The sequence below is a fragment of the Orcinus orca genome, chromosome 6 (genome assembly GCF_937001465.1).
Source record: "Orcinus orca chromosome 6, mOrcOrc1.1, whole genome shotgun sequence".
Lineage (NCBI taxonomy): Eukaryota > Metazoa > Chordata > Mammalia > Artiodactyla > Delphinidae > Orcinus > Orcinus orca.
The window spans coordinates 116957492-116969909 of record NC_064564.1 but is presented as its reverse complement, the minus strand read 5'-3'; the positions used below and the strand labels follow the sequence as shown (position 1 = coordinate 116969909).

Here is a 12418-nt window from a genome sequence, read left to right as displayed (position 1 = left end):
GGTCAGTGACACCGTGGGAAGGGATGACAAGGCCCTGATGCTGCCGCCGGGCTTCAGGTGGTGCCACGCAAGTGTCCACTTGTGAAAAAGCTTAATGAGGATTTTCTAAATGAAAACCACACTTGATAATAATACAACCATTTGAACCCTGAGTTGGGTTGTGGTGGCCCTTGCTACTTATGGTTTGAAAAATTCTGTTTAGGGGCGTGTGTGCCACGCTGTGTGTTCTACCACAGACCTGAAGGCTTCGTTAGTCTCCCTGCTAGAAATTCAAGAGCCTGAAATTTGAGGCACAGTCCATCTTTATGCTTTAATCTTGCTCCTCTGTGTGCAGAAATGATTTTCAGTGTCAAACTATCTACTTGACCAGAATTCTTAAGTTCAAATGTCATCTGATGCAGTGCAGTCGGCATCGGTGGGACCGTCCTCTCGGGTGCTGGCCTTGCAGCCACCTGTAAGAACCTGCTCCTCTGCCCTTTCCCACCTCCCTCCACCCTCCTCAGCACCCCTTTCCATTCTTGCCAGGGCCTCCTTTCCAAGGCTGCCCTCCACAGAGCCCTGCCTCCTTTCTCCACGTCACACCTGCTCTGTTGCTCTCCAGTAGGGGTGGAGAGTTCAGACCCTCCCCGTTCAGCTGGAGCTGGAGGGCCTCCTGGCTGTCCTCCCCCATGGCTGGAGTCCAGGCTTTTGGTCCAGGTGCTCTCTCAGGGAATCGAGTCACTGGATCCCAGTAACCACTGTTATGAGGGGTTGATTTGTTCCCAGAGCCCTCCATCCCCACTCCCAGGCCTTGGGCCGGCAGCTCTGAGGGGCGCTGGGACATCTTTGCCCCTTGGCTCAACCACTTAAATGAAGAGAGGGGCATCTCTGAGTTCCCCTTCCGTGCCCAGGCCTCCACCTGCAAGTGAAGAAAAATGTGGGAGAAAGAGGGGGGCCGGAGGAGGAGGGGAGAAGACCATGCTTCCGGAATTTCTCTAGGAGAGGGCGAAGGTGAAAAGAGTTTCACCCAACCCTCGTGGTTCTAGAAGAGCACAGGAGGCCTGGAGAGGTCCCCTGATGTCCAGCGAGCACTTCTGCAGCCCCGGGCTAGTGGGTTGGTCGGTCCTGCCTTCTCCCGGCCATGCAGTGGCCCGTGTTAACTGCAGCCGGGCGCTCAACCCTCTCCCTCCTGGATGTGGGCATCGGGTGCGTAGGGGTTCGCTGTGACGCACAGTGGCATGGCCAATGGCTAGTGTAGAGGGACAGAAGACTCTGGACTCTTGGCGGTGAGCGTGCATGTGAGGGAATGAGGGGAGCCGCCGGCACAGGGGCTGGCAGCCCCTTCGCTGCGAGAAAACCAGATTTAGTACAAAGTGAGCATTTACAGTAGCCCTGGGCAATATGAAAGAAGGCGATGGTGTGTATAATGGTATGTTTCGTTTTTTATCAAACGTTTGTCCAAGAAAGCTGTGTATTAGAGCTCCAATACCTAAGGGTTTTCTTGTGAATTTTAAATCATGCTCCTAGTTAAACCTCAAAAGGCTCTGTGGATGGAAAGGGTTTTTGATTTCCTTTGAAGTGGGTTGAAGAAGTTGATTACTCTTGGCAGTCAAGCAGCCTTTTATGACACTGTTTATAAATAATTACTCATGAGCAGGCCTGGAGTTTCAAGGTGTTAGATTTTAAGAAACTGAAATTAATCACATAAATGTGTGCAAGAAATTAGGTGGGGAGAAAGGCCGTGGATGTTCCCCTTTTAAAGCATTTTCATAGATGTGTACAATTTGGGTGCCACTTACAGAGCCAGGAAGGGGAGGGCTTCCCCAGCAGCCATGGAGCCTCATAACTTTTGTCAAAATGAACGTGCAACCTGGGAGTCAGCTCGTTCCCAAAATGCTCTTGTCAAGGTGCAGCCAGCCCCTTCTGCCCGGTCCCTCAGGCCCTGGGCCTTGTTGCGTCTGGCCCAAGTTCTAGGGAGCTTCAGCAGAGGCCTGGGGTTAGAGCCCTGCAGAGGCAGCAGGGCGTCGGGCACCTGAGCCAGACCCCCATCCTCCCCCCACCGCCCCACCGCCCTGTCTTTCTCTGGCTTCGGCAAGCAGGCGTTCTCCCCGCGGTCCGAGCGAGCTCTTTGCGTCAGCGCACCAGTCCCCTCCGCCCTCGACCTCCCTCCCTGCTGCCCTGATCCTGCCCCTCCCCGCCAGGCTTCCGTGGCATCCCAGCTCTGACCTCCCCTGACCAAGTGTTCCCCAAGCCACCTGGTTTCCAGGCTCATCCCATAAGCAGTGTTTTCCACTTGCTGTGGCTTCTCCCCTCAGGTTGCAGGGCCCCGGCAGGCCTTGCCCCAGGTTACAAGGCCAGAGCAGAGAATGGGCTGTGAAGTCCCGCCCTGGCTCCCACCCCCGCAGCCGAAAGTGCCTTGCCTGCCCTGGGCCTGTGCCCTGAGCTGGTCCACTCAGTGGAGCCCCGACTGTGGACACGGTCTGGGAGGTGCTGTCCCTGGCGGCCCTGCAGAGCCCGGCTCCCGGTGGCCGTGGCCGTGCGTGAGCGGCGTTCTGGACGCAGGCTGCAGTGTCAGGGGCCCAGTGTGTGCAGCAGTGTGTGCTGCTCCGCCCACACCCCTTGGTGGCCTCACGTGGGGCATTGTTCCTGGTGGGTGGCCCCGGGCCTGCCTCCCGCCTGGGCAGGATTCTCTGAGCCACGCTGGCCTTTGAATAAACCCCTCTCTACCCGACTCAGCCTCATCTGGTTCCTGCAGCTTGCAACCCAGAATGCCAGCTGGCAGAAGATGCCTTTGTGAGGAGGTAGTGATGGTGGAGACAAAGGTAACCAAACACTCAGTGGCCACAGAGAGGGTGGCAGCCGAGGAGGAGGCCACCAAAGGTCCTGCTGCGTGTGTGGCTCCTCGCAACGCCGGCTGCAGGAAAGGAGGAGGAGACTTGGTTGCTGCCCCCTGGGGACCTGCTCAGCTGCTCAGCAGGGCTCAGAACTCACCAAGACTGCAGCAGCCCCTTAATCAGGAGTGGGGTGAGGATCTCAGAAGAGGAAGCCAGTGGGGCTGGGGGGGTTGGGGTGAGGAGGACATTCCTGATGGGGAGGTGACGGGTGACAAGGTAGGGACATGGGAAGAACATCATCAGAACAGCGAGGAAGTCCAAGGTCAAGGGAGAGGATTGCTCGGGGCTCCTGGGCGACCTTCAGGGTCCCCAGCTAGGCGAGGCTGTTAGGGCGCCAGGACACATCCCAGCCTCCTGGTGAGGGTCAGGCCCCTCAACAAGGGTCCAAGGGGACTTAAAGGAACACAGAGCCCCTTGGCCAGAAGGACACTGGCAGCTGAGTCCACCCTGCTGAGGAGGCCCGGAGGATCCCTTGCCGAGCGTGACCTGGAGAGAAAGGGTATATGCAGGGTTTGCTGAGCTGGAGCCTGGCCGCGCCTCCTGGCAGCAGGCCAGGTGCTGCCCCAACGAGGGCCTTCCTGTCCCACAGCCCTGATTCACATCACCAGCCCCAGGAAAGGCTTTGGGCTTCCGAGAAGCAAGTTGCTTACATTTCACAGCAGTGGGGCCAGTGGACCAGAGTTAGAAACATGGACAGCGACAGCGTTTGCTCTGAGGCCGTCAGCTGGAGGCACACAGACATCAGGCAGCAGCAGAAAGCTGTGACGTGTGTCTGACATCCTTCGTGGGCTTGAGGAGAGGCAGTTCCTCGCGGAGACGGGGCAGAGGCCGGCCCTGCCTCTCAGGTCTGGCCTAACGCGATCACCTCGCGGACCCGGTGCGGGCCTCAGGCCACCTTGCTTTCCTCGGCGGCATCCAGCCCAGTGCGAGCTTGGATGAGGCGCTCGATGGGTGTTTGTGGAGTGAAGCAGTGAATTATTCTGAACTTGCCCTCTGTGTTTCCCCTGCAAATGAGAAGGTGCTGTGAACTGGGGCACAAGTCTGTTTAGACCCAAGCAGCCTGGCCAGGTGTAGGTCTGCTGATGATCATGAACTCGGGGGCAGACCCTCTAGTTCCTTCTCTGTGTCCACTCCCAAACCAGGAGGTCCTCCACCTGGATGAGGCTCCCTCTCGGAGGCCTGGCAGGAACGGGACCCGTGAGTTGCTGTGCACACCTGTTCATCCTTCCCCGTGGGCTGGGGCCAGGCTGACAGGCAGAGGCAGAGGCCTGGTTCCCCAACCTGGGTGCTGCACCCCTCGCTTCCCACAGCTGGGGTAGGGATGACATCATCAAGGTGGCACTCAGGGAGGAACCAGCGTGGGTTCACCTGTCCAGACACCACATTACGTTTCCTTCGTTTTGACCCAAGCACACGCCTTCCAGCACTTTTCTTAAGATGCTGGGTTTTTTGTTTTTCTTTTCCAATGGCCAGTACCTACTCGCTAGTCTGGTAGTGTCTTCGGGAATTCTGCAGGGTCGGGAGCCTTCCAGACCCAGGAGTATCACACCGAAGCCATTGGTTTCCATCCTCATAGAAATGCCCGTATTTGAAAACAAAGCCTTTTCTATCTGGGGTTTTATAAATCTGGCCCATACACTCCAGGCTTTTCCCCATTATTTCCCTCTGTAAAATGATGGGGAATACAATTTGCTAAATAAAAAGGCATAGATATTAAAAAAAAAAAAAAACCACTTTTGAAGGTCGATTTACATAAAATACAGCTTTATTTGAGAGCATGTCCCTGAGACAAAGTCCCTGTTTAAAATGCTTTATGGTGTTTGAAATCCCAATTTTTCTTCATATTTATTAGTTTGGCAAACAAGTTACCCTGTCCACATCCCCTTGGAGACAGAAAAATAAACCATCTCAGTGATCACTTACCTCTCTAAACACAGAGAGTATGTTCTGTGGTGGGAGCATCTCGGAGCCACTGGCTTACAAACGACCGCGTCACTCCCAGAAAATGAAATCTGGGGAGGAAAGAAATACATACACCCAGAGCTCTGCAGACGCGGGAGGTTGCTTTGTCATATTGAATGGTGACACTCAAATCTCTTTATTCCACAGTGCCGAAGATTGTAATATTAGGTCCACCCGCCTCGGGGAAAACAACTATAGTAAGTGTATCATATTAAGTGTGGTAATACGGGAGTATCTCATTTGTCCTGCAGAGACGGAATGAGACTGCACGTCTGCGAATTTTCAACATAACTGAGCTTTTCTTCATCTTTTCTCTCTCCTACTTCTTATCTTCTCATGACAAGAGGCAGTATGTGTTTGTAGTAGAAAACCTAGAAAATACAAAAAACAAAAGTAGAGTTCCCCAACCATCCAGAGATAAGCATTCTTTGAATGTGTGGGATATTCCTTCCAGGGTTTTCTCATGGCTACATGGCCACCATCCTGGCAAACCCTTGGTTCCATCCTTAGGATACATTTCTAGAAGGGGAAGCGCTGAGTCAAATGGCACACACATTGCAAAGACTTTTGGTGTGGAATCTTCAGATTCACTCATCAAATTTTGATTATGAAATGTTTTAACCAGTCAGAAAAACAGAGAAACTACACCAGAGATACTCACGTATCCCACTCCTGGATTTTACAGGTACTTATCATTTTGTCATATTTGCTTTGACGACTTTCTCTCCATTTCAAAGATAGTAGAACTTTAAAGATACGGCAAATACCTCACCCCACTTCCCTCACTCCTTTTTGTCTCTCCCTCCTTGGAGGCAACCCCTGTCGTGAAGCTGAAGCTTCATTCCATGTATGGTTTTAATCTTTCGGCTCCTTTTTTAAGTGCCAAAGCGTCTTCAGTTATGATCATCCGAGATGGAACTCTGTGTTTGCAAAAGCCTGGTTAGTGAGCATCAGGTAACATAAGTTAATGATAAACAAGAAGGTCCTACCGTAGAGCACAGGGAACTGTATTCAATATCCTGTAACAACCTATGATGGAAAAGAATCTGAAAAAGTATATATATATATCTTTGAGTCACTCTGCTATACACCAGAACCTAACACAACATTGTAAATCAACTATATACTTTACTTAAAAAAATAAACATTAACGAACTCTTCCTTGATCACTGTATCATCGCTGTCAGCTCTCCTCCTGGGCCCAGATGATGCGGCAGGTGGTTTCCCCCGACTAGCTGGCGCCTGGCTTTATTCTGAAAAGGAATCAAGATGTCTGGTCCTTACATAAAACCACGTGCATCTGCCCTGCTTTTGGAGTTAGGATAGCCAGCTCTTCTGTTTGTCTGTCACCTATCTGTCTGTCCATCCGTTCATCCATCCATCCGTCTATCTCTCTGTAGTTTTTCTGCCTCGTTCCTCAGGGTCAGGCTGTCAGCTTTCACTCCTGTCCGCAGTCCACCCTCCCGATCACCATTTCACTGTTAGAAACCAGGGGCTCCTGGACCTGGGGACCTGGCAGTCGCTGGCGCTAACTGGTGTTTCAGCTACAAGCCTTTGGGCGAATTCACTGTTCCCACCCCTGTCTGCTGTGTAGGGACACACAAATCTCATTTTACAGTAAGATGATACCTAGTGAAAGCCTAACGGGCTCTTTCCTGATCTTGTCGCTGACATTTCCCAGCACGAGGAACAGAAAGATGAGGGTTCATACCTGCCCTGGGGGACCTCTAGGGCCTTCTTTTTCTTTTTGGCCATGCCGTGAGGCTTGCGGGAGCTTAGTCCCCCGACCAGGGATTGAACCCCGGCCCCGGCAGTGAAAGCGCCGAGTCGTAACCACTGGACCGCCAGGGAATTCCCCCTCCGGGGCCTTTTGAATCATCCCGCTGCTGAAATGGTCATCAGTATAATCTTGGTGTTAAGAACATTTTGTTGCACGATTATACCTTCAAATGTGTTCTTCCCTGGTAGAGTATATATAGTGGCCATTGATGAACTAAACATTCACTTGGCGAGAATATGCCATCCCCCATTCTTTAAGAAAAAAGGAACATTGAGTATGGGTCGTGACCCCTATTAGGGCCTGTCCCCGTGTTTCCTGTTCCAAACCTTTCTTGAGTTAAGAACTCATGGTCCACAGAGCTTGAAGAGGCAGGCCCAGGGCAGTAAAGCATAGGTTTCCCAGGTCCATTTAGAGTCAATGGCTGGTTGAAGAAGAACTGGCAGGCAAGCAAAATTCCACGGCTGGGAGGGGTTTTATGGGTTTGTCTCCCTTGGTGGCCTCCTTCCAGCCAGAAATAATTATGCTTCCCTGTGACAGCCTTTTCTAGTAGCATATGGAAGGACCCGGGCATTGTAATGGTGTCCTCTTAATTATTCCTTTCACAAAAATGTTCTTTTCCTCTTTCCTTTCTTCAGGCAATGTGGCTTGGCAAACATCTGAATAGCAATCTCCTCAGCGTGGAGAGCTTGATAGCAAAAGAATATTCCTCTCTGGCTGCAAGTGCCAGGACGCATTATCAGAAGTTCCAGGTAGGATGGGTCCTGGGGAACAGGACGGGGTGAGAGCTCCCAAGGCTCCCCCATCACCTACCCCACTCTTTCCATTTCCTGGTGGATTAAGTGAGAGAAAATACTGGGGTAAAATGAAATATAGGAAGGATGTGACAGCAGGAAGGAGAGAATTCTTCAGTAGGGCACACAGGTCCCGGTGGGCACGGAGGTGAGGGGTTTGTGGTGGGAAAGAATCAGTAGCCGTGAGGATGCTGTTCTGTACCGATGGAGTGGCCCAGCCCTGCTCTTCTTAGGGTCAGCCCGATCAAGTGGGTGGGGGCAGGGCAGGGGTCTCCATCCCATAGGTGATGCGCCTGCTGGCCTGCACCAGGGCCTGCAGGCCTGAGCTGGCGGGGAGTTTAAAGGGCAGTGGTCCAGCTCTCCCCAGAGTGGAAAGACGCTGAGTGCTGCGGCTCAGGGGCACTTCTCTCCGCCCCTCAGGGTGGGCACCCTGTGGCATCCCAGGAGGATCAGGGGTCTGTTTCTAAAATCCCACCAACACTATATTTGAAAGACTTTTTTAAAAAATTTATTTTTGGCCGCGTTGGGTCTTTGTTGCTGCACACGGGCTTTCTCTAGTTGCGGCAAGCAGGGAGGGGCTACTCTTTGTTGTGGTGCGTGGGCTTCTCATTGCGGTGGCTTCTCTTGTTGTGGAGCACGGGCTCTAGGTGCGCGGGCTTCAATAGTTGCAGCACGTGGGCTCAGTAGTTGTGGCTCGTGGGCTCAAGAGTGCAGGCTCAGTAGTTGTGGCTCACAGGCTTAGTTGCTCTGCAGCATGTGGGATCTTCCCAGACCAGGGCTCGAACCTGTGTCCCCTGCATTGGCAGGCGGATTCTTAACCACTGCGCCACCAGGGAAGCCCGAAAGACATTTTTAAAAGGGAAATATAGGGCTTGATCATGTTGGTTCTCTTAAATGCAAATAGAAATTTCCAAATATCTTTGCAAAATCCCCTTTGGAGCATAAGCAGCTGCTTCAGTCCGTTCAGGCTGCTGTCACAGAGACTGGGTGGCTTGGAAGCAGAATGTCCCTCACAATGCTGGAGGCTGGGAAGTCCAAGGCCATGGCGCCTGCAGGCTCAGCGTTGGCCGACAGCCAACGCTCACGGTAGCCTCACGTGGCGAGAGGGCAGGGAGCTCTCTGGAGCCTCTTCTTAGGGCACCCAAAGGCCCCACCTCCCAATACCATCACCTTGAGGATTGCAACACATGAACTGGCGGGGGCACAGGCATTCAGCCCAGAGCAGCGGGGCTGCTGCTTCAGGTGTCCTGTGCTGACACGCAGGCTTTCTCTTGTTTGTGAGGGGAGACAGCTGAGAAGAGTAGGGATCCTGGTGTCTGCTGAGCGCTAAGTGTGCGCAGGCCTCCCCTCCTCGCCTCACGATTTTCCTGCAAGGTGTGCTGGTACCTGGTGAGGCTGAGTAAGTGCCCAGGGCCAGGGCAGGATTCAGGCCCCACCCGGGGCTGCCCAGGGCTCGGGCCGCCAGTCGGGGTGAGAGCCCTGGCTCTCCTGCCCGTCTCTGCAGAGGCCGCAGCCGAGAGCTGGTCGCCGCCCCTCTTGTGTTCATCTTCAGTCATCAGGCCGGGTCTTGACCGTGTGGCCGTGTGCTCACTGTTCCTCCAAGAACTCGGAAGGAAGCTTCCTGACCTCGTGGGCTGCCCATGAATGATGGCTGATGGGACAAGTAGCAGAGATGGCCAGCCCGTGGCTCCAAGTAGCAGAGATCGCCAGGGCTGCCCAGGGCAGAAAAGGGGATCGGAAGGGGGATGCAGTGACTCCTGGGCCCTGGATGGAGGAAGCACCCACCTCCTGGCTCTGTGGCCGGAAACTGGGCAGCACCCTGGCCGCCTCTGCCCCGTGCAGCTGCTTGTCTCTGTCTCCATTCTCCCTGTGGTTCTCCTTTCCTTTCGTCTTCTGCCTTCCACGGCCACTCATGACCACCACCCTCGTCCAGGTTCCCGTGTCTTCGGTTAACACCACCCACAGAGGCAGCTGCAAGGCCAAATTTCCAGGAAAGGGATTTGTGTGGGCTAGCTGGTCAGGTGGCCCCAGGGCCAGGCCAGCTCTGGTGAGGGGTGTGTACAGCAGGTGCATCAAGGCCATGGAGCGCGGCCATGGCCAGGAGGGCCCGGCAGGGTGCGGGCAGTTCCTGGAGATGAGGGTGTCACTTAGGCAAACTCCCAACCTCAAGATTGCCGATAGTAACAGTTTGAGGGAAGTGAAGGAAAACCTCCTTCAGCAAGGTCAGTGCCCACCCCCCGCCCCGCTACCCAAATGGTGAACCGGTTCGAACACCGCTTAACCCAGAGCACTTCCGGACCCCACATCACCTGGCCGGGACTCTCAGGGCAAGCAAGTGACACCCCTGCACTGCCCTGCCGTCTTGCAGGAGTCAGAGCGTGTGGTCAGAGTTTGGGGGATACCAGCTTTTGGGGTGGGAATACAGTTTTAGAAAGAAAGTGGGTCTCTCATTTCCTGCAGAAGATAAGCTTTTCAGGGTGGGAGAGGCAGGCTCATTTCTAGATAAAGATGCTTTTATTAGGGTTAGAAAATTCAACGGCGAGGAGGGCGTTTAAGGAAATTCCTCCTGGGTTTCATTACTCTAATTACCAGCATATTTCAGACTACATCGAAGTGCTTTCAAGGGTGTCTTGTTGGGGCTCTTTGGTTCGGAAGCCGGGTGGAGGGAAGATGAAAGGCCGAGGCGTCAGGACTGATCAAGGAGGGAAGTGCTCTGAGGAGTCGGGGCGGGTGCGTGGCCTTGCCGCAGACGCAGCCCGCCCAGCGAGGCCACTCATTAAGTGTTGTCTTTAGAGCATCTGCTGACCTGGAGGCTTCATAGCTCTTTCTGCAAGCAGCAATAACACCTTCAAATACATAATTTTCTCCTGCTAATCTTGGCTCTGCCCTCCTATACAGAATTCTCTTATGTAGCGGGTGTTAACCAAGACGCTTCCATCTTCGGAACTTCCAAATGGTTTCTGAAACACTTCCTCATCACCTCCTGTATGCCAAGCACCGTCCTGCGTGCCGTGCCGTGGGAGACCCAGAGATGAGTTCCTTCTCCTCGCCCCTGGGAACTTCTAGCCAGTGGGGGAGACCGAGGGTACCCAACTGAGGACGCAGGGCCAGAAAGCCCTCATGCAGTCAGTCGGTGGCTCGCTTGACTAATTCATTTACTGAGTGTCCTCTGAGCACCTGCTAAGCCCTAGACGTGGCTCTGGGTGGGGAAGAGCGTACAGGTTCCATGGGGAAAGGACATTTCTTTGCAGCAGGAGTTGGATGGAGCTGATTGCTCTAGAGTGTATTAGAGTTTTACTGAAAAAAAAAAAAGAAAGAAAAGGAAAGCTTTATTATTGAAATCCCTGCAGGAAGCATATGTATTTGCAAATTTAAAACTGCATAGTCCAGAGGTGCTCCACCTGAGCAGCACATTAGACTCACCTGGGCCCCCACCAGACTCTTTTAGTCTGAATCCCTGGAAGTGGGGGACCAGGCATCTGGATTTAAACACGCTCCCTAGGGAGTTCTCGTCTGGTCATCTGGGAGCCCAGCCCAGACACCATTCCCCCTTTCTCATGGCAGTTACTACTTTTACAGCACAGTTACAGCTAAATCAAGGTTTCTTTGTTGGCGTTAGAGCAGAACTGCCTGTGTTTGTTGAGTGAATAAGTGAGCCACACTCTAACAGCTGCTCAGACCAGAAGGAGCCAAAGCTGGCTTCTTCCCACCTTCAGTCCCGTTTAAAACTTAAGAACCTGGTGTAACATGACGTACCCAAGCGCCCAGTTGTCAGTCACCGTTCTTTAACGTCCAAATAATGGCGCTTGTGCCCTTATCCTGCCTCTGTCTACACAGAGAGGTGTAGTCCCCTGCAAGTATTTCTGAGGATTTCCGGGATTGCCCCGCAGTCCTGGCTTCCAAGTCCTCTGGGTTGTCTCCTTCCCTTCCGGCCATTCCATCTCCCACCTGGCTGCTCTCTGTCTTGGAGGCTGTGTTCAGACAGAGCCAGCAGGAGCCCGCACACTCTGTCCTTCCCTGTCCGACACCCAAGGCAGTGGTGCGGAATGGTCCTTTTTGGAAGGTTTGGGGCGGGGGGAGGATGGGGACAGCCCAGGATGGAGACAGAGAAACCCAAAGACCAGTCTCTGTAGCTCCTTTAAAGTTCGCTGGCCTTTCCCACTACCGGGTTTCCCTTCCCGGCCACCTCCCTCTGTGGGCCTGTCGGTGCCCCGTGGTGGGGGTCTCTGCTCTCCCTTCAAAGCCTCATCTCCTGTCCTCTCCCTCCTCTCACCTCCTGTCCCCGTTCCAGACTCTGCCTGGGCCCTGCCTCTCAGAACCAGGAGAGTCCGTGCCATGTAAACCTGCTCTGACAGCCCCGAGTAGCAGCAGAAACTTTGAAAGGAGAGTTGTGTTTAAAGGATTCTCGGATCAGTTCTTAAGTGAGCGCAAGTCCAAGTACGGGCCTTCCCTCCCCCACCAGCAGCCCCTCTAGGGAGGCCTCTCCCCTCCTGGCAGACCAGGAGTCTCAACTCTTCCCCTTTCTGCTTTGCTCCAGATGGAAGTTCATACAGTTGATCAACAACATGCCCACAACTCCTGAGCAAGTGTTACCCGAAGGTGACACAGTGACGTCAGGGGCCCTGAGGCTGGGGCCTAGTGATGGGACCCTGTGGGCTGCTGCCATCCTGTGGAGGAAGCCCAGGATGGAGAAGCTCAGTGAGATGCCCCAGGGGCCAGAGCCAGGGCTTGAGCCTCCAGGGGCTGCGTCTTTGGGGCAGGGGCGGCACCTTCGAGGTTCGCAGGCTAGCAGTTCCGCCCCGGGCTTGGGCACTGGGAGCTGGGAGGAGAAGAAAGGTCCAAACCGGGGCCAACGCAGCTGATTCTGCCCTTTACGGCAAGGAGGCAGGCTGGCGGTCGCGTTGCCACCGAGTGGGATGCCGGGGGGCCAGGGGCCTGCACCTGGGCTGGGCCTTCTAGGTGACCAGCAGGGGCTGCACTGGGCTCCATCCGTTTGTCCCTGACTGTCCCCC

At 54.0% G+C, this 12418-nt stretch overlaps 1 protein-coding gene across 3 annotated transcripts in view; it reads left to right on the top strand.

The window, feature by feature from the left end:
- AK8 (adenylate kinase 8) overlaps positions 1-12418 on the top strand; it is a 128424-nt gene that overhangs the window by 4883 nt on the left and 111123 nt on the right. Inside the window, exons 3-4 of one of the 3 annotated variants that reach the window (XM_004269067.2) lie at positions 4983-5032; positions 7251-7364. The exons of the other annotated variants lie outside the window; for them this stretch is intronic. Of the exons in view, the coding sequence (XP_004269115.1) occupies positions 4983-5032; positions 7251-7364 (164 nt within the window). The remainder of the gene's footprint in view (positions 1-4982; positions 5033-7250; positions 7365-12418) is intronic. 3 annotated transcript variants of the gene reach the window in all.